We start from the raw sequence: 25,909 nt of genomic DNA, 5'->3' as shown, positions 1-25,909 counted from the left end.
GTTCTCCAAGCTAAACATACTCCCTTCTTTCATCAGAGTCTCATATGACATGGACTATTTGAGGTCCTTCACCATCCTCATCCTCTGGACACTGTCCTGCCTATGTGGATTCTAGAACTGAACACAGTACTCCACCTGAGGTCTAAGGAGGGCAGCACATAGTGGGATCATCTGCTCTCAATTCTTGGAAGCTCAGCTTCTCTTGGGCAGCCCATGATTGCATTCACCTTCTTGGTTTGCCCTTGCATGCTGCTGACTCTCATTGACCTTGCAATGTAGTAAAAGCCCTCAAATCTTTTTCAGAACACCAGCTGCTCACCCATGCTTTTCCTATCTTGTACTTGTGAAGTTTATCTTGTACCCAAGAGTATGATTTGACATTTATCTATGTTGAATTACATTTAGGGAACCAAGATGGCAAGCAGGGACTTGCTAAAGCTCTCCCCCAAATCCCTCCAAACACCTGTAAAAAATGGCTCTGAACAAATTCTAGAGCTGTGGAACCCATGAAATAGCAGAGGGAAACAGGTCTCCAGTCCAGGACAGCCTGGATAATTGCCGGGAAGGGTCTATTGCACGGTGCTGGAAGCAGAGCGCAGCTCAGCAGGGGCCGAACCAGGGCAGACCAGATCCGGAGTCAGCCCGCTGGAACAGGCCTTGGGGCCATGAATCAGTGAGCTGTGGCAGTTACCATACATTTCAACCCACAGACGCCAAAGAGCAAGTTAGAGGGAAAGTGCGGGATTGAGTTCAGAGTGGTCCAGCCACCAGCCCTGGGGGTGGCAGAGGTGGTGCAGATGTGGCGGTGGCAGCAACAGGAAGCTCCTGAGGCTGCCTCCAGAGCTACAGTGTCAGCTGCTTCCTGAGTCCGTGGCTCACACAGTGGGAGGAATCTATCAGCAGATCGGAATGGGAGTGCAAGGAGCACTTTGTGGACACAAAGGCAGATTCTCTTGCTGTGTCCTGCCTGGATCTGAATTTCGGTCCTGGTTGGCAGTTCTTGGGGGAGGGGGGGAGCGCTGCGGGGACAGAGCCTGTGGTGACTGTGGAGTAGAAGTAGCTCTGAAAACAGCAGTGCTTGGACCCTAAAGCTTGGGACAAAGTACTCAGTACTCTACAAGCAGTCATATCCTGACAAAAAGCTCAAGGGTCAAGTAGTTGGCTAGGAAAATGAACAGGCAGCAAAAACAAACTCAGCCCCAGTTGCAGACTCAAACTCAAACTCTAGATTCCTTTTTTGGTGACAAAGAAGATCTAAACATACAGCCAGAAGAAGTCAACAAAGTTAAAGAGCCTACATCAAAAGCCTCCAAGAAAAATATGAATTGGTCTCAGGCCATGGAAGAGCTCAAAAAGGACTTGGAAAAGCAAATAAGAGAAGTAGAGGAAAAATTGGGAAGAGAAATGAGAGTGATGCAAGAAAACCATGAAAAACAAGTCAACGACTTGGTAAAGGAGGCCCAAAAAAATACTGAAGAAAATAACACCTTAAAGACTAGACTAACCCAAATGTCAAAAGAGCTCCAAAAAGCCAATGAGGAAAAGAATGCCTTGAAAGGCAGAATTAACCAAATGGAAAAGGAGGTCCAAAAGACCACTGAAGAAAATACCACCTTAAAAATTAGATTGGAGCAAGTGGAAGCTAGTGACTTTATGAGAAATCAAGATATTATAAAACAGAACCAAAGGAATGAAAACATGGAAGACAATGTGAAATAACTCATTGGAAAAAACACTGACCTGGAGAACAGATCCCGGAGAGAGAATTGTAAAAGTATTGGACTACCTGAAAGCCATGATCAAAAAAAGAGCCTAGACATCATCTTTCAAGAAATTATCAAGGAAAACTGCTCTGATATTCTAGAGCTAGAGGGTAAAATAGAAATGGGAAGAATCCACCAATCCCCTCTTGAAAAAGATCCCAAAAAGAAAACTCCCGGGAGTATTGTTGCCAAATTCCAGAGTTTCCAGGTCAAGGAGAAAATACTGCAAGCAGCCAGAAAGAAACAATTTAATATTGTGGAAACACAATCAGGATAATACAAGATCTAGCAGCTTCTACATTAAGGGATAGAAGGGCTTGGAATATGATATTCTGGAGGTCAAAGGAACTAGGATTAAAACCAAGAATCACCTACCCAGCAAAACTGAGTATAATGCTCCAAGGCAAAATACGGATTTTCAATAAAATAGAGGACTTTCAAGCTTTCTCAATGAAAAGAGCAGAACTGAATAGAAAATTTGACTTCCAAATACAAGAATCAAGAGAAGCATGAAAAGGTAAACAAGAAAGAGAAATCATAAGGGACTTATTAAAGTTGAACTGTTATGTTTACATTCCTACATGGAAAGATTATGTATGTAATTCATGAGACCTTTCTCAGTATTAGGGGAGTTGAAGGGAATATAGACAGAGGGCACAGGGTGAGTTGAATATGAAGGGATGATATCTTAAAAAATGAAATAAATTTAAGGGGTGAGAGAGGAATATATTGAGAGAAGAAAAAAGGGAGAGATAGGATAGGGTAAATTACTTCACATAAAAGTGGCAAGAAAAAGCAGTTCTGTTGGAAGGGAGGAGGGGCCAGGTGAGGTGGAATGAGTGAATCTTACTCTCATCGGATTCAACTTGAGAAGGGAATAACATGCACACTCAATTGGGTATTTTACTCCACAGGAAAGGAAGGAGAAGGGGATTTAAAAAAGAGGGGGATGATAGAAGGGAAGGCAGAAAGGGGGAGGATGTAATCAAAAGCAAACACTTTTGAAAAGGGACAGGGTTAAAGGACAAAATTGAATAAAGTGGGAAGGATAGGATGTAAGGAAATATAGTTAGCCTTTCACAACATGAGCATGGTGGAAGTGTTTTGCCTAACGATACATGTGTGGCATATGTTGAATTGCCTGCTTTCCTAGGGAGGGTGGGTGGGAAGGGAAGAGGGGAGAGAATTTGGAACTCAAAGTTTTAAAAGTTTTAAAAGCAGGTGCTTTAAAAAAAAAAAAAGGCTTTTTGCACACAGCTGGGAAACAAGATATATAGGGAATGGGGCATAGAAATCTATCCTGCCCTACAAGAAAGTAAGGGGAAAGGGGTTGGGGTGGGGGAGTGGGGTGAAAGAAGGGAGGGCTGACTGGGGAATGAGGCAATCAGGATATATGCCATCTTGGAATGGGGGGGAGGGTAGAAATGGGGAGAAAATTTGTAACTCAAAATCTTGTGGAAATCCATGTTGAAAACTAAAATATTAAATAAAAATGATAAATTCAAAAAAAAAGCCACGAATTACATTTAGCCCTTTGCTCTGGAGTTCATATCTCTCCTTTTACTAACTGAGGCCCAAATAGGGGGAAGGACTTGCCAGAGGTCACATAGTATCATTCCAAGTTAGGATTCACTCCCGGGTCCTTTGAGCCCTAGTGTTCTTTTTCACCCGTAAGGAAGAAACAACATAGTTTTCATTCATTGTACCTGCCTTTCAACATTTGTGTACATTCTTAGTGTCTCCCTTTCCAGAACATCATTCTTTACATTTCTGAAATGCCATACACTGGTATTTCAAACTCAATATGACCTTGAGGTCTGGGATATTGTCAGGCATAGATACCACACGAGACTGATTGCAGGAAGTGGTTTGGTAGTCTTGATGCTAGTTGCTCACCCCTAATGCTGAGCCTTGCATATTCTCGTTCAATCTGTTGAAAATCATAATTTTTCAAATGATTTGACTTGTTTAGAGACCTTTAGACTTTATCCTTTCCTCCTTCTGCCCCCTCTGTCCACCCCCCAATATTGGTCTAACTCACTTGCCCCCATCAGCCCAGTTTTTTTTTTTTAGTGCTCAGTTCAGAGGGACCCAGCTGTTCACTGATGAGAGAAAATACTCTAAACCATATGAGTTAAGTAAAACAAACTTAAAAGTAAGAAAGAAATGTGTGTTCTCTGAACTTCCTTTGTTTATATGATTTGTTTATATGTTGTTAAGGTTCTTGTCCAGCTGTCTCCCGACATTTCAGAAATGAATGAAGGCACAAAGGCCTATGACTGGGAACAGATGTGGAGAGAGTTCATTTGGGAACCAAGTGCAGAGAGAGGGTCATGCTGTGCAGCATAGAAGGAAAAACACTTCATTTGCCCACCAACAGATAGTAAATTTTCCCTTTGGGCTGAGTGTGGGAGTGCCAAGAGTAGCCAAATTGACAAGCCTGAAGTTCTAGAAGGGTTGTTGACCTTCCTGGAAGACTTTCAGAAAGAAGCCTGACAAGTGAATCCTAGCTTCTTACAGAGAGACAAGCATCTGTTCCCTTTGGGGAGAACCAGAATATATGGTGATACTGGATGGAGGTACACAGTGTTAGACTGTTACATCTCATTCACCCAAATTTCCTTTTATGTGAAATGAGGAAACACAACTGATGAAGGTAACAAAATGTAGGGTTTATTTGGTAAGAACAGAAAGTGTACTGGCCCCCTCCATGCACAGACCATTCCAGAATATCTGTGACAGTGCAGGCACACTTATTACTGCAACTTTCACGTTGAGGGTTCGGTTCAGGATTTGATGTGAAGACATATCGCATCTCCAGGACCTCTGGCTTTGGGACTTGGACATGCCATTTTCGGATTGAACCTCTCCCCTCCAACCTTAAATGAATTTCTTATCGTGGGGAGAAGGTAGTTCAATAGTGTCTTGGAGGGCAATGGAAATTCTTCCCTCCTGTCTCCTATACTTCACTTGCTGTAATTGAGTTGTTCAAATACACACTGAAATGTGGTGTCAGGTTAAACATTTCACCATTTGGACTGGAAGCCCCCAAACTAAAAGGGAAAATGTAGACTATAGACGATCAGCATTACTATTTTGAAATCACATCTTGAGAAAGTCCAGTCACAGCATCACCACCTGTGAATTATTTCTAAAATTGTCACCAGTTGAGTGAGTCCTTGTTCTGCCATGGCTGATATGAGTATTCACTTTTAATTACCACCCTAAGAGATCGTCTCCTTAGCAACATGCTCTAACTGGGGAAAGCCCGCAAAGCGAAGATTCAGGATTTATTTATGATTCTCTATTTTTTTTAATATTTCTCCTGGTTGATTGAAGTCCTTTTTCCCTAAGTGCTTTGCATTCTGCTCAAGTGTCTGAAGCTTAGGGTCATCTCTAGCAATTGGTTTGAAGATCACATTTTGTGCTAGGTGGGAGGCTTCCACTTTTAGCTACTTAGGGTGAAGCCCTTAGTGGTGAGCCTTAAAAAGGAAAAGGAAATATCTCTGAGAGGTACACTTGACAAAATGACTCAGTTTGTGGTGTTGATCTTTTATTCTTTTGGTTTCTATTGCCTAAAGGATCTTGCGATTTTTTTTTATAATTATTTTTTCAATTAAGCTTATTTATTTCCTGTACCTCAGTGGATGATGTCTCTACTGGCATACAGGGGAGTGGGGAGGCAGGCATTTCTGACCTGGAAATGTGGTTTCTTTGACTCATAACCACATCAATCTGCCCTTCCTCCCCCACTTCCCTTTCAGCATTTCCTTAGGAGGGCTCAGTTTATCACCTTTTAAGCTAAAGATGAATCATCTGGGCCTTTGGGTTAGACTAAGAGCTGGATAATGCTACAATAACAATGCCTTTCATTTATATAATACTCCAAGTGCTTGTCATCTGAAGAGCTCAGTGTTTATAAAGCACTTTCTCTTTAATCCTCACTGGACCCCTGTGAATTAGGTCAATATTATTGTCTAGATTCCAGAAGTGGAAAAGTAAGACCCAATGAGGGTTTAGTGACCTGCTCAGGGTCATGGTGCTTACCAGTCACTTTGTACCACAGTTTCTGCAGCAGGAATACCTCTAAAGCTCTTTTGGGTGGATAAGTATGTTTTCTCATATTATGCCCCAAATGTTAAAGTCTCTTAGCTGTTTTGGCCTGGTCAACTGATAGGAACAGGCTTCAAGAAAGTCCTTTAGTGCTAAGGTTTGATATGATAAATCCAAGTCACAAAACCAAATATTTAAGAGTGGTGCTGCTCTGCTAGTGTGGTAACATTAAGGAAAGTTCTTACATGGGAATGATTTGCTGAAATTCATTAAACCATTAATTTTTTGCCTTCCCTTCCTTTCAGAGAGATGGAAAACCTGATGAGCAGCTCAGCCCTCCCCCCACTGTTTGCAGATGATGATGGCTCTAAGGAGAGTAGCGATATGGCTGCAGCTGGGTAAGTAGCTGCTTTGGGCCCCTCTGCCTCAGCTTCTGATAGATCTTGGAAATGCCTGCCAAGCAGGCCAAGCTCCCTGGCACCAGGATGGACGTTTCGTGTGCTCGTGTTCTGCAATACTGTTGAGATCCGTTATAAACTTCTCTTTAATCTGTATCTTGCTATGGTTTACAAAACACAACCTCCCAGAAAGAGATATATAAAAGTTGGTATTGGGGCAGCTAGGTGGCACAGTGAGTAGAGCACCGGCTCTGGAGTCAGGAGGACCTGAGTTCAAATTCGGCCTCAGCTGTGTGACCTTGGGCAAGTCACTTAACCTCAGTTGCCCTGCCTTCCCCCCTCCAAAAAAAGAATAAATAAATAAAAGCTGGTATTCTAGTTGCTGCTTTTTTCTTTTTGTTTTTAGCATGCACGTGCAGTACCCACTTAAGAAATATCTGTCAAAGGAATAATGCCCATTAAAGAAATAACTACCTTAGCATTAGTCCTGAAAAAGAAATGGACTATAATGCCCATATTCTCACAGATTATAAAACAAACTTTGCCCCCCTAGGTATGTAGTTATAAAAGACTATCTGCCCAAGTTACAAATCTGTAACCTTCTTACAAAAAAACTCAATAGCTTTAGCAGACTTCTGTAGTCTCAGTTTCCCTGCTTTAGGAATTTCTGACAAAATATGTATGATTTAGAGGAATTTATATAGTAAAGAATTAACATTAGGTGAGCTGTTGCTTTCATTGAAAATTTGTATTTTGCTTGTCGAGGGAGTGTTGTTAGGGTGTAGTGGATAGGTGGATTTGGAGCCAGGAGAATTCAGGTCCTGGCTCTGACATGTTCTGGGTATGTGGCCCTTAAAAAGTCAGTTAAAATCTCTCAGGGCCCTAGGGAACTTTCTAAGACTCTGTATTGTATAAAAAGTGCTGACCTGCATTGGTAAAGGTAGTTTTCTCATCTGGGAGTTCTCTCTACCAGTGAAATCACAGGTCTGATCCTATTCTTAGGTAATCGCTATCCCCCAGAATAATGTATTTGCCAAAGAGTAAATGTATTTATTAACAGATTTGAGATGGTCCAGAATCCCCAAATAAAATTATTGTGACTTCCTTAGCATTGGGACGATGACCACATTCCAACTGCTGTAGTAGAGATGAAGCTTAGAAGTCATTGTCTCCCTCCCCTTGTGACCCCCCCCCCACTCCACCCCACCAGAAACATACAGCAGAACTCCCATCCTTTGTCCTGGACACTCAGTTTTTCTTAATGTTGCCTGAGATCATGTTAGCTTTTGGTCAGCTATGATGTGCTTTAGACTCTTAGTGAGCCATTGGTTCAGTTTTAAAACACCACCATTATCAGCACTAAAAAATAAGCCTTTTCCCAGGAACTGTGTAACCATCACCCTCCCTTCATCCCTCCCTCCCTGTTGGTATTGGAAATGTCAGAGGAGGGTGCTGGCTGCCACCTGTAAGGCAGCGGGAAAGGCATACCGCACCCCCACCCCCACTGCTTTGGCAGCAGAATAGAGTAGACAAATGAGGATAATTCTGGTCATAAATGATTAGGGTCTTGCCATTGAAATAAAACTAGAAATCAGGTTAGCTTGAGAAGTTTCCTAAGAGAGTGTTTTCCTGAATCTCCTTAGCCCTTTCCCTCCCTCTGCAGCTACTACTTTCACTGTGTCTCTGTTCTGGAGCAGTGTCTTTCCTATGAGTGACACATGCAAAGCTTGGATTTTAAGTTAAGCCAAGTAGTTTAGAGGCCTCTGTCACATGAGAAAAGCCATAGCATTAAGAGAAGAATTCACCCTGGGGACTCCTTTGAAGTAGAAGGGTTTTGGGGCAAAGTCTGTTTTTCTCAGTTGACAGGCTTCTTGAAAATCCTTCTTCAAATTTTGACCTGTCTTCATTGAGAGGGAAACAGTATTTTTGACTGCCTTCCTCACCCTGTATGAAAGGCATCAATTGGCCAAATCATTTGTCCACTTAGTTATCAGGTAACCATAAAGGCTTGGCGATGTGTTTTGACTGGTGGTGCATGATTTTATTGTATGCACATGCCTCCAGGAAATCAGTCCTTGTTTCTTCTGATGGCTAAAGTTTTGTGCATGTTCCTCCCCCTTAGGTTAGCCCATCCAGAGGTGACATACGCCAGTGGAGCCACTCCATCCACAAACACAGCAGATTTTGTGGAAGATCTCTCCCAGGTCCAGCTGCTCCAGAATGAATCGTCAAATACAGTAGAAAATAGTGAGCAACGGCATGAGGATGAGGTGAGCCAACATAACGGGGCCAGAGTTTCCCCCTCCCATGGCTCTCTCAAGAGTTAATAAACAAGGGACACATACCAGGGCCATTGGAGCTCTCTGGGCAGATTCTCCAGCTCAGCTCTAGTCCGTCTCAAGGACAGCTTTCCCACCTCACACTCCCTCTTCCACTGCCCTTATACAGGCTTTAGTTTCTTCCTGCCTGGACTGTTACTTTGGTCTTCTTGCCATTTTCCTCTTCCTGCCAGAAGAGTCCCCTGCATCATTCTAGCCATGGCATCCCTTTAGCTCACAGTTCTGCACTGGCCCCTGGCTGGCCTTTCCACTTCTTGTCCTCGAATTCAGAGCTTCTGCAGCTTCATCTCAGTTTTACTGTAGCACATGTGCTCTGTATTCCAGCCAGACTTAGATATTCTGTTCCCCCCAGAATACCCAGCTTCTAACAGACAGAGGTTTATTGAATTCTTGCCTATCTTATTGAAGCCTGTCTAAATCACTACCCCCTTATGCAGAGCTTTTCTTGATGCCTCTTGATGCTAATGACTTTTTATTCAGGCCTTGCATAACACTTTGTTTTAACCCTCTGCAGGTGTCATATGTTATGGTTATCTCTATATGTATCTTCTCTCCTACTATATGGTAAGGCCCATGAAGGAAGAGTCAGTCCGTGACTTATTCTCTTCTGGTGTCTTAATCAGTGAATCAGTCAGCTTCTAAGTGTTTAATTTTCCATATGGTCATTTACCCTCTAAAATAGAAATGGGGTGTATGGGGTGTTCAGGAGGACTAGCAGCTCGGGTGTTAATTTGCCAAATCCTTTTCAGGACTGCTTATCCACCTTTGGCATTTGCCTCTTACCCAACTCTCCCTGTGGCTCCAAGAAGCCGTAGCATGTGCAGCTGCCACACCCATCTAAAGCCATGTCAGCACGCAGCCTAAACTAGGTTGAGGGAAACTGACAGGCCTCAAACCTGTTGTTGAGTTGGGGGGATGTCTACCTCAAGCAAGTGAAGACGTCCTGGGGTCAAATGGGCGGGTGAAGGCGGCTGAAGCAGGTGCTATGGAACACTCCGAGCTGGGTCAGACCTAAATGATGCCAAGGTCATCCACTGCATCCCAGGCCATTGCCAGGCATCTTGACTTCTATCTTACAATTTCTAGAAGAGAGAATGAGGCTGATGACTTTGTGCAACTCTCACTTAAATCCAGTTCATGCACAAGTCAAGTAATGTCATTGGTCCTTTTCAAAAATGAAGGATAAAACATATGTGTTATTTGATTGGCATGAAGGCAAGCCACTTATTCCCAAAGAAGTATATAATACTGTTGCCATTGTTTGGCCGCTCTTCCTTTATTTTCTGATCAGCTCTATAGTTTTATACCTTTAAAAGCCTCAAAAGAATAACTGACGATATTGGCTTTTGCTCATCATTTTGGCACCTCATGAGGTTATAGTAAATGTTTCTCCTTGTTAAGGCAGGCCAGGGCATGCCCTTGCTGGCACTACAGTGATGCAGTTCATTCTGCCCACTCATAGGCAAGGTGTGCCTTGGCTGCAGTAACTTCACATCTCTGCTCTTTGCATTTGTGCCTGTGATTAAGGATCTGTGAGTCTGTAGCATGTTGTTAACTCCAGAATCTTTTTCCCTACACGGGGAGTGTGTAAGATGAGCAGAATCACAATCACAGGCCTTGGTGTGCCTTCTGTTCTATAGCAAAGGCCAGACAGGAGGGATCAAGAAAGAAGCTGGGAGTCTCACGGCCAAGGGCTGAACCCTGGTTTGTCACTTACTCCTGGCTTGTTTGGCCTGGAGCAAGTTACTTACTCTCTCTGGCCCCAGTTTATTCATCATTAAGAGAAGCCATTTCCAGTGGGTGACCTTCAAGGTCACCTCATCTGCTTCTGGGATCCAGGGATCATTACTGGATTCTCTGTGTTTGTCAGACCTCTTAGGACAAATCAATAATCTCCTGAAATATATCTAAAACTCAACGTAAGTATACTTAAGAAAATGTTAAAAGAACAAACCATTGACCTCTAGAACTCTTTGCTTTGGCTGTCCTTGTACTTAGTGAAATTCAGCTAAAGATTAGATGTTCAGGTATATAATTAAAATCTATGATACTAGGGGCCTAGAAGAATGCTGCTGTTACGGCCGATTATATGGAGAGTAAACTTATCTCTAAAGAGGTTTAGGAAAAAATCACCTCTCTAGTTTAGATAGTTGCCGTATCTGTCTACTTCTAATTTCCCTTCCTCCTCTGAATTCAGTAGCCTCTCCTACCTTGTGCATTCTAATGGCTCATGGGGCTATTCTGGGCAGCGGCTTGGGTTCCTGTGGCAAATCACCCTATGTATATTCTGAATTACAGAAATTTAGGTCAGAGGCCTAAACTTGAAGGATCATGGCATTCAGCACCACAATACTGGTTTCAGTGAATAGGGATTGACACTCAAATAACCCTCAAAAGTGAGACTGGTTTGCAGGGTGATACCTACAAAGCCCTGTGATGGAAAAGATTCTGAAAAGCCTGCATCCTCTGTACCTGTGACAGATGTGGAGAGTTGTAAATATCTAGGGTTTTGTTTTGACAGAAAAAATAGCCTGTGTTCTTTGAATCAAAGTTCATATCCTCTCCCTTTTTTATTTTTTAGCAAAGAAATAAAAGAGGAGGTTGGTCCAAAGGAAGAAAGAGGAAGAAGCCACTTCGTGACAGCAATGCTCCCAAATCCCCCCTCACAGGCTATGTGCGGTTCATGAATGAACGTCGAGAACAACTCCGAGCAAAGCGGCCCGAGGTCCCCTTTCCAGAAATCACGAGGATGCTGGGTAATGAATGGAGTAAACTGCCTCCTGAGGAGAAGCAGGTTAGCAATTCAAATTCCTGATGCTTCCCTTGGTTTTGATTATTACTTAAAGAGAAGTAACTCTTTGTCTTTTAAGAGGGAGGCTACAGGCTGGTTTCTGCTGCTGTGACGGGTCTCGGGGACCCATCCGATCCCTGCTGTGCATGTTCACTATGCCTTTGGGGCAAGCACTAACCCCGCTCCCAGAATGCTGAGTACCTCACACTGGTGTCTCTGCCTTGCCGAGGCCAATCCAAGTCAGTTGTCTGTCTGGAGTGAGGTTAAGGGAGGAGTAAAGAAACATAGCAGTGGCACAGGATTGGAAGGATGCTTTTGGGGAGACAGGATTATTGGAGGAAAGTTCCCAAAAATAGGTCTGTAAGGCCTTTTCTTTAAACCAGCTTGGGAAACAGTTTTGAAGCTGCAAACACACTTTGAGTTTTTCTTCTTAGTTGCATTACTGAGTTCAGATGGAACAGATGCCATGGAAGCTAAAATGCCATTTTTCACCAATAGCAGCAGTTTTTGGAATTGTGAAATGGATTCAAAGGTGTTACATGTTGCCTGCTTTATTTGCTGTAGCAGATAGAAGTGGGGAATTGTCTCATAACTGGTCTTTCGGGTTTGCACAGGATTGATCGAGAATGGCTGTTATTTCACGGGGTTTTAGACATGGAAGGGATTTTAGTTCATCTCCCATTTTACAGATGAGGAGCCTGAGGCCTAGGGAGGTAAAGGTGATGTTCCCAAGGTTACGAGTAGAAAGCAGAGCTGAGATGGGCACCAGGGGCCTCCAGCTCAACATCATTCTTTCCACAATACCTCAGAAATTGCCTCAGAAATAACTGCAGTTTGTTGGATGAAAGGAAGAAGGCAGTTGACCCAAATGATGCAGTAAATCAGTAGTCTTTGTGTAAATAATTAATAGGACAAAGGCAAAAAATGTGTAAATGGAGACAGAATCAAGTGGTTTATTTAGGCGTCCTAAGAGTGAGATCATCTTTTGTTTCACTGCTTCTTCTATATTCATTGCTCCACTTCTGTGGTCCTTAGAAAACCAAATGGCATGAGGTCATCCTCTCAGAATGAATTGATGATACATAAACAAAACAATTTTCTATTTGTCCCCCAGTGAGCAGCCAGGTGTCACCTTTACGTCATTCATGCCCCATGTGGACCTCAGCCTGCCAGACCTAAAGAAACTATACACGCATTAGGTTCTTAATTTTGTATGAAACTTTTCCTGAATCCATGCAGTTAAGACTGAAAGTAGCCTGAAAGCCAGAGCCCCTGTCTGTTTATACGAACATCTAGAGGCTAGTTTACTGCAGCTCTGCTCTCAATATTCCAAGTTCTCTTTTTCCTTTACTGCCTAGCCATGCCTCTTGTGCATGGGTATTTTTCATGACCAAGCCGCCTCAGAAATAAATGAATTTTCCCTTTGTAGCGTTACCTGGACGAAGCAGACCGAGACAAGGAGCGTTACATGAAGGAGCTGGAGCAGTATCAGAAGACGGAGGCCTACAAAGTCTTTAGTAGGAAAGCTCAGGACCGGCAGAAGGGCAAATCTCACAGGCAGGGTGCGGAGGCCTTGTCCGTTCTTGTCGTTTGTGTGTGTCCTGGCTGGGCCCAGAGACTTCAGGCTGCGCCACCACCACTACCCCACCCACCGCACCCCACCCCAGACAATTTAACTGTTTGGAGGCCATCTCCCTGCTCTGCCTCCCACGTGTTTATCTTAAATGTAGTGGAAGGAAGCTGCTGACTATTTTTTTGGCCCTAGGGAAACCCCTGTCCTTCCTCCATCCTCTCCAGTTCTCAAATACTCAAGCCCCTCTGACCCCCCACTGCCAGGCCAGCAGACCTACATTATGGGTAGGGCCAGGGGAGAATATGCAGGCATGTAGCCTCAACCTCCAAGTTCTTGGGTTTGGTCACTAGCTCTTAACATCACAGAGACCCAGCCTCCCCATCCGTAAGTCAAGATCACCTGTCCCCAGACTTGTCTGTAAAGGGTGTTGACTATATCAGTATCACTTACTACTGTAATTGGTGTGATACTTATCTCCATGTTTTTCCATTCCCTTCCCTCAGAAGGGTCTTCTCAGGGGTATTTGCTCTTCCTCTTGTCATTTCCCTGCCGTGCCTAGTGGCTGCCCGACCTGTAGGCCATGCTTCCCTGGTGGTGGTGGGCTGACTAATCCAGACCAAAGGAGTGACCTGTGGGATTTGTGAGGGCGCACATGGGACTTGTCCCCTGGCATAGTTTTGCATTTGGATTTTCTACTTCAACTGAATGTTCTCTTATTTTCAGAAGGAGCTCGGCAGGCTGCTCATGATCATGAGGTAAATAGGTCTCTGTCTGTCAAACATTTTGCCACAATTGTGTCTTTGGAGCATGGTAAGGGTTTTTCCCCTAAGATAAATTCATTCAAAAAACATGCACTAAGGGCCTGTTGTGTCCAAAGTACTGTGCAGATGCCTAGGGGCTTGTAGGGAAATAAGATACAAATGCAGATGACTCCAAGACATGGCATTCTGTGGGGCTCAGCAGAGACTTGTGAGGACAAGTGTTCCCAGGGCCCAACTTATTCCTGTGGGGGGAAAACAGTGATTTGGGGCTTAAAGGTAGGTAAAAATAGAGTAGGTGAGAGGGGGAGGGAGGGGAGACAAATGAAAGGCTCATTCATACCCTACATCTTGACTTGGATGGGTTGAGCTAATTACGGCTCCTGTCTGGTCCTTCACGAGACAGAAAACTACAGCCACGTTCCTTCATCTTGCCTACAAGGGGATCAGTCCCTCATTCAAAAGTGACAGAGAGAGTGGGAAACTATTAGAGGCTGCTGGCATGTCCCCTCCATGCTAGAAGCTCCTTGCCTTCATTTTTCATCATTTGCTACTTGAAGCTAATGCTTATAAAGGTCTTTTAGATGGTAAAACAGAAGAAAACATCCAGTCTCTAATTAAAAAAAAATGTTGGGGACTCCTAGATTAGAGTATATGAATAAGAAACATAAAAGATTGAGTATGGGGAAAAATCCTTGAGGAATTAGAATTAGAAGGAATTAGAAGGAAATTTTGAGAAATCACAAAATAAATGAATGGAAACAGCTGGAAGGAACTTAGAGCTCATCTAGCCTGATGGTTCCCAACATTTTTGAGTCTGAGGATTCATTTTTTAAAGTAAAAACATTGGGAGGACCCCTGGCAGTCACATTATGACCCTTTACTCATGGCTTTATTACCTACATGTGGGGAACCTGTGATAGTCTTGGTGGGACTCCAGCCTGTGTGCATCAGCCCTCTCACGTTTGTCTGCCATCCTGCAATATTTGGAATCATTTTGCCCCTTCTGAGATCGAGTTCTAGAGCTTCTGAAGTGAGCGATTACTGTCCTTAGCCGTTATATTGGCACAGTGTTTGCATATGTGCTAGCTTCTGCAGATGTTTTACCATGTCATTAAGCTTGCTGGTGTTAGCTGTGTTTTGTGTAAGGCCTTTCTGGGGCAGACAACCCAAGAGAAATGGGGCATGTCTCCTCAGTTGAATAAATAATATCCGACTACTTAATTCATTGGCTTAATTCCATTCAGTAAACGTTTATTAAATGTCTCCTTTATGCAACATGTCAGGGTGCTATGATGGATAGAGGTGTTGGGGTAGAGTGAGAAGAACTCGAGTTCAAATCCTGCCTCTGACCCTTACTAGTTGTGTGACCCCAGGCACCTTAGTTAACCTCTGTCTTCACCTCAGTCAACTTCCCAGGATTTATCTACCAAGTTACAGCTAAATTTTGATCTGTGTTAGTGATGGGAATTTCCTCATATTGGTGAACTCACAATTAAGCAGTCACACATGGAAGGAAGGCATTGTGCTAAGTAAGCCTGTGGGGTGGCACAGACAAATGAGCTAATACTATTCCTACTCTCAGAATTTATTCATTAACAAGTAGAGGAGAGGTGAGGGTGCCTCAAATAATTCTAACACAAGTTAAATTACAAATGGATAGGAGTAGCACAAAGCTCTAAGAGATACTTATTTCCTTCCTTCCTGTAAAGAGATGTAAGTTGGGATACATTACCTCATGTGTAGAAGGGAAGCTTTGTGGAGTGGGGCCTGAGGTAGAGTGGGGAACAGGTACAGGAAAGAGAGTGTGGGGGCCAGTAGGAACAAAGACAGAGGATAAGGAACAGGATTAAAGGTTGGCTGCAGCCCAACGAAAAGGGGATGGTCAGTTAGTGACAGCATTTTTAAGGTGGAGAAATTGGGGCAAAAAGTTAAACATTTAACTTTTTTAACCCCACCAGAACAATGTGGCTTAGCGGATAAAGAGCTGGCCTGATAAGTCTGCCTCTTTCACATCTCCCCTCTGTGCCCCCTTCTTTTCTGACACTGCCTTCACCTTGGTGAACAAATGCCTTCATCACTTCACACTTGCGTGGCTTCCTTGCCTCATCTCAGTCCACTGCACTCAGCTATCAGAGGTCTGTTCAGGACACTCCAGTGGCTCCCTGTCCCCTCCAGAATCAAGAGAAAAAAAATCTTCTCTGGCTTTTAAAGCTTTGTATCACCTGGCCCATTCCTAACCTTTTAGCTTTCTTATGCTTTATTGCCTTCCATGTACTCTACAATCCAGTGACGCTGACCTGCTGACTGTTCCTTCATGAAAAGCTCTCTCCCAGTCCAATGTCTTTTCATTACCTGTCTCTCATGCCTCCAATGCTCTCCCTCCTCATAACTACCTCCTGGGAGGTCTCCCCCTGCCTTCCGGTCTCTGCTAACACCCTGCATTCTGAAAGCAGCCTTCCCCAGTCCTCCTTCATGTTAGTGCCTCCCCTCGGAGACCGTCTCCAGTTTAGCCTGTCTGTGTTGTTTGCACACATTTGTGTGTTGTCTGCCCCACGAGGTGGAGCTCCTTGAGAGCAGGGACTGTGTTTTGCCTTTCTTCACGTGCCTGGTGCTTAGCACAGTAGTAGGTACTTAATAATACTATTGGTGTGACTCAAAATCAAGAAGACGTGAGCAAGTGTCTTCATCTCAGTGTTCTGGACAACTCCCTGAGACATCTATAGAGAAGGTGCCAGCCTGCGTCAGTAGAGGAGCTTTCTCCACCAGGGAGTTCCCTATACCAATAAAATCACAGGTTCCATCTCTTCTCTTTGAATCCAGAGACAATCTTGAGTCTTTCACACATCTAGTCCTTTGGAATATTTGCGAGTTAGCCTGAATGAGTTGTGAGGGCTCTTCCAACTGCAAGATTCCCTGACTCCCAGCCTTGTACTTTTTTTGGCTATTTGAAGTCTCTGCAGAAGCGGAGCACAGGTTTTTTATATGGGAAAATATGTGTGTGCACAAGTTTGACTTGAAATAGTAGTGTGTGTTTGGCCAGTATGAATTTGCTGATGTAATTACTGTTTCAGGTTGTTTTTTTTTAAGTGAAGGTAAACTGTTCTTAAGAGCAGTGGTTTACTTATCATAAAGTTGTATTTCTCAAACCCAGTTCTGTATCATTGACCTTTAAAAGAAAATACGGAAAAATTATTCAAATTCCCAAGTCTGTTCTTAATAAAAAAGAAAATTCCTCTATGTGTATTATGAGGATTTTAACGTCTAGTAGCTATTACCACTTTATTCATCCTATGAATTCCACATAAATACAATTATATATGGCACTCTAGCATTCTAATACTACATGATGAACTGCTATGAATTTTATTTTTACTTGGACACTTTCTGTGTCCCATATTTTAAACCTAAATTTAATAATGCTGGCAACCTTTAGTGTTAACAGAGAATAATTTTGTAATTGCTTATTTCTCTCTACTTTTTTGGTCTTTTTACATACTTAACTATCAATTTTTTCTCTGTTAAACTTCCCTGCTTGTTCTTTGCTTTCCTGGAAATTTCAGCATCAAAAATACTTAAGTCTCTGTATAGGTTTTGTCCTAATCACGGCCTCTCCAGAGAAGCTGTGCAGGAACCAGAAATTCTTGGTGAACCTCCATCGCCAGCCACATGGTCTGTTTTGATGGTCACTCTTAGCACCAGGCCTAAAACAGTTGGAATGCTGAGAGTTTGATTGTGTCATAGACGCTCAGAGTTGGAAGGGCAGAGATCTAGTCTAATCCATACATGAACTCCTGTCCCTCTACAGAATTTCCAATCAGTAATTAGTCAATCTGGCTTCTCTTGAAGTCCACTTGTAATCTTCTAAGACAGCCCTAATATTTAGGAATTTTTTTTCTTATATTGAGCTAGTATCTTACCCTTCTGTGTGACTTGTGGTTGCTGCTAGTTTTGACCCCCTGAGCCAGGCAGAAGGTGTCTGATCTTTCTATCTGATAATCCTTCAAATTCTGGAAGTCAGCTATCATATCTCCCAACATCCCTAGCCTCTTAATGAATCTCCATATGGCAGGTTCTTCAGGCCCTGTACCATTCTGGTATTCTTCTGCATACTTATCAACTTGTCATTGGCCTTCCTAAAATGTGGCTCCTCAAACTGAATCCATAACCTCCATGGCAGAGTACAGCAGGACTAACACTTCTCTCATTTGGGCACGTTGCTTCTCTTTAATAGTTGACATGATTCAAACAATCTAGTGAGCTAAAGTATATCTAGATCCCTGAGAGGTACACTAGTGAGTTTACCTAATAACAAGTCCCTTCTGTGGTGGGACAGGGCAGTTCAGAAGAGGAAGCTAGACTCTCACTCTTGAGTTCTTGAAAAGCCATCACTGAGATGCAAACCAGAGAGCCGAAGAGCTGTGTAGCAAAGCCAAAGAAACCTTTACCCGAGGGCCATGCTGCCGAGTGGTGAGCTGCATGCTCCAGTCTGACCAAAGCTGTCTTTAAAGCATGCCTTGTGGAAGTCTGGCCCTGGTACTCAGGCACAGCGAGCCATGCAGCTCCCAAAGACCTTTGTTCTGCCCTCCTCCCACGTGATCCAGGTTGAAAACCTAAAGCCTGAGATGTTCTGGCTGCTCTCAGATTAAATGCCAGCTTGGAAGACCCAGGAGTGCTATAGGGTTACTCCCTGAAAGTGTCATCTCATGTGAAGACCAAGATAGAAACAATAATTTTATTTCTCCTTTAATTTATGAGAAATGACAAAATGACACTCAGCCTGAACAAATTAGGCCTTTTCAATGAAGAGGTAATCAGATCCGTATGATTTTAATCCCTGGAGCAATCCTTGGAGCAGCTTAAGTACATCCAGGCCCCCAAGAGGATCCTCTCCATGCTGGATAATGTACTCACTAATGGAAGAGTGCTGATGGCTTTCATTACCGCTCTTCCGTTAAGTAGAATTTCTCCGTTGCCTTTTAGAGACTGAACAGTTTCACTTAATTGCTTTAATGTTTCTTATTTTGTACTTCAAGAATCCGGACCAAGGGACGGTGTGAATTGCATCTGCATCATATACTGTCCCCTGCTCTTAGATAGTTGTCAGCCCAAACCAGGCTCTGTCAGTGAGGAGAGCCAAGTGCCTCACTACCTTAATGTGAGGAGCAACATCTAGGCAAAGGGAAGCAGGCCTGCCTTCCCTCTAAGGATTGGGCGGTTGCCACTGAGGCCCCTAGGTGCCTTCATGAAACACTCACCTACCACTATATGAAGGAGTAAAGAGAGGACCTGACTAAGGCCTAAGTCTATGAGGATCAAGGTGGGACATTAACATGGGAGGTGCATGCACAGAATGGAGAAATGAATGTGACTGAGACCAGACTATAAAGTGATGAGGTTCTTTTTCCTATCTGACATATGGCCTCCTTCTTGGTTCTTTAGAGTGCCGTCTGATTCATATTTTAGGAGCTGTGTACTTTGAGAGTTTTTCTGTAGTGACTCAGAGTTTGGGCAGCAAAGGAAGGCAAGGGATGGTGGGGAGCCACTGGCACGTGGCCTCAGAGCTCCTCAGTGTCACTCTCTCCACCTTCACTAATGCTTCAGTTGAAGGTTTTTAGTAACTGGCCTGAGTTTCAGCATGCTTTGTGTGTTACGATGGCTTCTTGGTGGTACGACTTTGCTTTATTTTTAACCAATTTTAGGAACAGTGACTTTCTCTTCCCACCCCCATGTAAAAGGGAGGGGGGGGTGGTCTCAGGATCAAAGTTAAATATAATAAATGCTCATTGATAGTTGGCCTAGGGAAACAGGACTGATTGTTCAGTCCCATGTAGCCAGTTATGTCTGTGGGCATGCTACCAAAGGGCAGACCGTCTACCCTGACCAGCCCCTGAGAAGCGGGCCTTGGTTGCCTGACACTCTCAAGCTATGATGCCCTCCCTTGCAGGCTCCTCTCTACGCAGTATTTCTACCAGACATCAAATCACACTTGGTGCTGCAGTATACAACCCTGTCGAGGTAGCAAGAGTGCTTCAAACGTTTTTATAAGGATGACCACATGGTGCTGGATGCTGCGGAAGCTTCAGAGATAGTCTCTTTCAGCACCATTCTCTTCTGCAAGCAGTCTGTTGACTCCTTTTGGGGGTGGGCATCAAAAAACAAGGTTTTCGAAGGAGATTGGTTTTTCTCTTCATAAATGTGTATTCTTAATGATTCCCACGTAAAATTCATTGCCTAAATCTCCACTGGAAGCCTCCCTAAACTACTTGCTTTAAACTTGCTCTCTAAGAAGCATTATAAAAAACATTGCAGGGACCCTTGATGAGTCCATGTTTTGTCTTCAGTAGTTCATTAGGTCTCCGTCTTTGTTACTTCCTCATCTTTGGCTTTCTTGCGTTTAAAGATAATTTTAAAATGTCTCTTTACCTTTCACCTCTTCAGGTTCTCATCAGTCTCAGTCAGTCCCCCAGCTTTAACCTCTTCTCCGTTTCAGATGGCTCCCAAACCTCCCTTTCAAGCTGCATCTACATCTTCTCTCCCCTTGATCTCCCCTGTAGCCCCTTAGACTCACCTGGCATAGAGCCTAGCTGATTCTGTTTCTTCTAATCCTTCTCTTTTGACTTAACTGTTTCTGTCCATTCATTGTCTTCTCCACATAATCAGGTCAGCCCAAACTGAACCACCTTCTGCCTCTCGACCATGCCTTGTGCTTTCCTACCTTCAGGCCTTTCTTTAATCCTGCCATTCTTAGTGCCTGTAATGTCCTCCCTTCCTCTCCCCCACCCTGGTAAATCCGTGCTCATTCTCCAAAGTCCTACTCAGAATGCCTCATCCAGGAACTGATCTCCACATCTTCAGTGGTCTTCCTTCACTAACTGCCCTTTTGGGAGGAACCTCTCTAATGTCCAAAATCATGAAAAATCTTAAAGTATAGCTCTCTCTCTTAGTGTTTTGGTTCCCCTACTGGATTCCAAGCTCCTTAAGAATATGGACGATGTGTCATATCCTTCTATCTCTTCCCTCATGAGCACAGTGCCCTGCACACAGTAAGCCCACAAGGAATTGAATTAACTAAAATTGAAATGTATTTAGTTCTTCCAAGGAGGTTGGAAGGAAAGCTAAAAGTGCCCAAATTTGGGGGGCGGGGGTGAACGTCTTCAGGGGATCACATCCTTAGAAGTCAGTGGTTCTCTGTGAAGTACCATGGTTTGTAGCACAATAGGCAGATGTTACTTAATGTGCCTGTCTGCTTTGTAGAACTCAAGTAGACATTCACGGAGAGAATGTTTTTACACAACCATCAAAAGCAGCTGAAAAGTCATGTTTAATTTCCCTTTCTCCATCCCTTCCCTTCCCAATATCCCCTCTTTCAGAACTATTTCATTATTGAAGCTTAGAAAGGCTTCTAAATTCTCACCTCTTTCCTTTATTAGGGAAATACATATTCAGATTTTAAGGCTTATTATTATCTGGTTGAACACCTGAGAGGACTGAATATTTAAACTATCCAAGCCATCATGTAAGTCCAATTCAGGTTTAAAAAAAAATCTGAATATCCTTCTGTTATTGAGATCACAATTTGTTAGACTCACTTTCCTCTTGACATGTCTCCAAGGCCCCGGCTCTCCAGATGATCCCTCTTCCTGCTCTGGTTTCTTTAGGGAAGATGTTGTACACCCAGGATCATTTTGTTGGCAAGCCTTTTTGTTTTACTTAGCTGTTGCTAAGAATTACCTGAATTTAATTCCTTCTCCATCTCTGATCCACAGAAGGAAGTAGATGTGAAAGAAAGGTCTGTCTTTGATATACCTATATTCACAGAAGAATTCCTCAACCACAGTAAAGGTAATTGCTTCAGCTTCCCGGGTTTGATTCCTCAGTCTGTGGATAGCAGTCCCGAGTAAAGCGGAGGACTTTGTATGCTCTCATGGGGCCTAGAAAGCAGGGCTAGTAAGGTCTCACTTCTCACCCTGGGAAACCACACAGCTTCTTCTCTGTCCCCCAACCTTTCACATTCAAGGCGGCATAAGAAAGCGGGGTTTGAATCTGAGTCAAAGTGAATAACAAAACGAGTGCCCTAAGTTTTTGAGGGGAAGTATAGCAGTAGTTTTGTTCTGCTGCACACTAATTCCCATTTCAGGAATCCACATAAGTAGGATGGCCCAGACTTATTTTGTAGCCAGAATCATTATCTAAACTTGAGCTTAAAAACAATCAGGATACTGTTTATTCCAGAACTGTGGCTTGGGAGGCCTCTGAGCAGTTACTCCTGGCAATGGAGCAGTGGGGCTTGCTTGGTGGGGGAGGAAGCTTTGTGTGATACAATGTTGGGAGAGTGGGGAAGCCACCCTAGTTCCTGAAGTGAATAACTACTCATTCCCTCCTGCCCAGACACCTGCTTTGCTATATTTGATGGCCCTGAGGGTAGAGGAGTATTGAACCCTGGTGGTCACCATATTGAGAACACCACATTTCTAAGTTAAATTTTATTTTTATGTAATCATTTCTTTAGTTGAAGTCAAGTTACTTCTTCCAGTTTTGTTGTACAGTTTCTTTACCTTTCAAATATAAGCTTATATATAAAAATGTAAATATAAGGGAGACATTAAAGATAGCTGATAACAATTCCTATGTAAATAAAGTTGTAAGCAGAGTAAAAAAGGAACGGGGATAATGAAATAACGTCAAGTTAAACGTATCTTAATTCAAATCAGTTTTGCAGAAGCTTGTGAAAGTCATACCTGATTTCTCAAGATAACACATCCTGTCCTCTTTTTCTGGGATTGCGGATTGGGTGTCTTCAGCCCGAGAAGCGGAGCTGCGACAGCTGCGTAAATCCAACATGGAGTTTGAAGAGAGGAATGCAGCCCTCCAGAAGCATGTGGAGAGCATGCGCACGGCTGTGGAGAAGCTGGAGGTGGACGTGCTCCAGGAGCGGAGCAGAAACACGGTCCTGCAGCAGCACTTGGAGACCTTGCGGCAGGCCCTGACCAGCAGCTTCGCGGGGGTGCCGCTACCTGGTGAGAACTTATCACCAACTAAGCCACTGCTGGAACTCACTGGGAATCGTGGTGGTGGTCATTGTGGGGTTCTTTGTAGAGATCTGCTGAGAAGAAAGTGAGCAAATGAAAGAAGAGAGGACTGAAAAAATTATCTAAAAAGAAATCTGAAACTCAGGCCTTAGTGTAATTATGGCTAGTGTACCTCCATTATGACTTCAGTAATTCTATCCCTATTTCTGAACTTGGGGATCTACAAAGCATTCTAGATTGGAGCATATAAATCCCAAATGGGTAATTTCTCTGCATTATTTTGGTTTAGAGGTGATTGTTTATTCCTCAGACACTTTCCTGTTTTCTTCGCTGTGTAAGTGATCCCAGTAAAAGGCTGGGGGTGCTGCTGACCTGTGCTGCTCCTCAGCTGCCTTCTCTGACTTGGCCTTGGGGCTAATCATCTTTGTGATGCAGGCCATGTCAGGGCTCCTTACTGTTGTTGCCTTTACCTGAAATTTATGGTTAATTGGGGAGCCGCATTTTTTCCCATCTTTTTCTTGTCTTCTCCCAACTTCAGGAAGTGGAGAGACCCCCACAGTGGATACCATTGACTCGTACATGAACAGGCTGCACAGTATTATCCTAGCTAATCCCCAGGACAATGAAAACTTCATAGCCACAGTTCGAGAGGTTGTGAACAGGCTTGATCGCTAGTGACTGGTAAGTGTTCTTTTGTGGTGTCAGCCTCATATTCCCAAATGGAACTGTGTTTGTAGGAGAAATTGAAGCCCCCTAAGCAGATTAGCTCCAAGTAGAGTAAGCAGCTCATTAGAGGAAGGGAAAAAGCTTCTTTGCCTTTTTTGAACAATGTCTAGTGACTAGTGTTGGGGGGAAATAAGTTTATTACCAGATAGAATGCAGCCATCCCTCTGAACGTTTTTGGTGTTGTTAGCGTATGAGCCTTATTCTTAAAATGGAACTTCAGCCCAGCTTAAGAGAGAGAACTCTGGACTTGGGGGTCAGGAAGACCTGAGTCTGAGACCTGCTTCAGACATTTAGTAGCTGTGTGACCCTGGGCAAGTCACTGAACCTTCTCTGTAAAATGGGGATAGTTCTTGGAGGACTTGCCTCACAGACCTGTTCTGAGGACCAAGCATGATTGTATTGGAAAGTGCTTAGCAAAGTCCAGAAAATCTTAGTTATTATTAAAGTAGGGCAGTGGATAGAGCGCCGAGCCTGGAGTCAGGAAGACTTGAGTTCAAATGCAGCCTCAGACACTTTACTGGCTGTATTACCTGGGCAAGTCACTTCACTGTTTGCCTCAGTTTCCTCATCCGTAAAATGAGCTGGAGAAGGAAATGGCAAACCCCTCCAGTATCTTTGTAAGAAAACCCCATGTGACATCATGGAGGATCAGACACAACTGAAATGACTGAATAGCAATACCAGTGATTAAAACAGGGCTAAGAAAGGTCTTACTGCAAAGTTCCTGACTCTTAGGAGCAGGATGGCAGCTTCTTGAGCTTGATGACCCCTCAGGTCAGAATTGTGGGAGGAAGAGCCCTGGGCTAGCTATCTGTGGCCCTGAGCTTGGATCCTGCCCTGCCACTTTCCTCTTCTCTCACCTTTGGTAGGTCAGCTTCTGAACTGCTCTTCATTCATCCATCAGAGCACAGGGGAGTATAGTAGGACAAAGACTGCAGTCCTTCTGGATCCAGATCCCAACATGCCACCAGTGTGCCAAGAGGCAGATTCCTCAACTGTGTGCCTTCCCCCACCCCCAGTCAGACACAGGTTTTTTTCCTCCTCTAAAATGAAATGGCCTCAGGGATTTGTAAGGTTCCTCTGAGCTTTCCATCTTCAGATTCTTAGAATCCCCACATTTTACAAACAGTCACAGAAGGGGGAAGTACTTCGCCCACGGTCAAACAGATTTGGACCCAGGGCTTCTGATTCCCCATGTAGCATGTCTGCCACTGTACCTCTTGTGGAAGCCATGGAGTCAAGGGACCCTTTCCCCAGCCTTCCAACAGCCTGGCCAGGCTTTTGGTTTATTCCCTTAGTAATACATTCCAGATCCCCCACATAGGAATAATGGGAGAGACTTTGGGTCCAACCATACACTGCATGGGCTGGAATTAATGACCACACTCTGTACACATTGACACTGCGAGTTAAGCTGAGGTTTCCAGTTTGCCACTTTGAAATGGAGGTTTGAGTCTTACTGTCTTGCCAGATATGTGAGTGTGTTCCATTTGCAGGACTGGGCCTTGAGCAGCATGTGTACTCAAGAAAATAAAAATCCCTGGTTGTATGTTTGATGGGGCAGTGACTGTTGGCAAAGGCAAAGGCAGGCATGTCCATCCTCTCTGGCCCTGCCCTGTATTGGTAACCACACAGTTCGTTGCACTTTATCCTCACCTGGGCTTTGATGGGGAAAGGCTTATTGTCCTTGCGATGAGTAGCCAGATGGAACTGACTGTTCTTCAAAGAAATGGCCTGGGCTCCCTGTAGAATCAAGAAGTTCCATTATCACCACTGCTTCGGAAGGGAACAGCTTGTAAATCCAACCCTGGGATTTTCAGGAGCTCATCATCCTTCTCATTTTCACACGGTGTTTTCAATTAGCATACTTGTAAGCTTAAAAAGAGAGAGGTGGGAGATTCTGAAAAAAGACAATAATTGATAATACCATCTCTCCTCAAGTCCTCGTAGGGCAATTACTGTGGGCCGGAGGGAGGGGGGCAGGGACCAACCACTTTTTGTTTGATTGGTGTTGCCAGCGTGGCGACTACCCTGGAGGATGCCATAGAAAACCCAAAGAAGCTTAATTTTGCAAGGTATTACCCACGAATGTTTTGAGATGAAATTATGAACTGTTAGGCCACTATGGATTTTTAGCCTCTGGCCACTCAAATATGACTAAGAATAGCTGTCTCCACTCCCACCCCCAACTCCCCACCCCCAAATCTGTCAGATGAGACAATTACAAAGACTGTGATTAATTCTAGCTTGGCCTCATTATACAAATATGTACAGACAGCTAGGCCTGATGTCCCCAGCATTCATGGTGCAATTAATTACTCTGACACTAGCTTGGCAGAGGTTTCATCCACTGTTAGGAGCTCGTGAGTGAAGGGAAGTAAATGGTGTGTAAGACCAGACACATCATAGAATCGGGACACCAGAGCTGCGAAGACATCTTAGACCCTGGGTAGGCCCATCCCCTTGTTTTACAAAG

At 43.8% G+C, this 25,909-nt stretch overlaps 1 protein-coding gene across 4 annotated transcripts in view; it reads left to right on the top strand.

Annotated features, from left to right (window-relative positions):
- Nucleotides 1-25,909, top strand: part of HMG20A (high mobility group 20A) — a 74,663-nt gene that overhangs the window by 45,033 nt on the left and 3,721 nt on the right. For 3 of the 4 annotated variants that reach the window (XM_036735541.1, XM_036735542.1, XM_036735539.1), the window contains exons 2-9: nt 6,122-6,214; nt 8,337-8,484; nt 11,135-11,347; nt 12,774-12,906; nt 13,641-13,672; nt 21,445-21,520; nt 22,480-22,695; nt 23,246-23,388. In XM_036735541.1, the coding sequence (XP_036591436.1) occupies nt 6,126-6,214; nt 8,337-8,484; nt 11,135-11,347; nt 12,774-12,906; nt 13,641-13,672; nt 21,445-21,520; nt 22,480-22,695; nt 23,246-23,382 (1,044 nt within the window). In that variant the 5' untranslated portion in view covers nt 6,122-6,125 and the 3' untranslated portion in view covers nt 23,383-23,388. Of the gene's footprint in view, nt 1-6,121; nt 6,215-8,336; nt 8,485-11,134; nt 11,348-12,773; nt 12,907-13,640; nt 13,673-21,444; nt 21,521-22,479; nt 22,696-23,245; nt 23,389-24,302; nt 24,983-25,909 lie in introns of those variants that run through there. The other variant, XM_036735540.1, reaches the window with a different exon arrangement.

This window comes from Trichosurus vulpecula, chromosome 8 (assembly GCF_011100635.1).
Source record: "Trichosurus vulpecula isolate mTriVul1 chromosome 8, mTriVul1.pri, whole genome shotgun sequence".
NCBI lineage: Eukaryota > Metazoa > Chordata > Mammalia > Diprotodontia > Phalangeridae > Trichosurus > Trichosurus vulpecula.
Note: the sequence above shows the minus strand (reverse complement) of the source record. Positions and strands in the feature narration are given on the sequence as shown.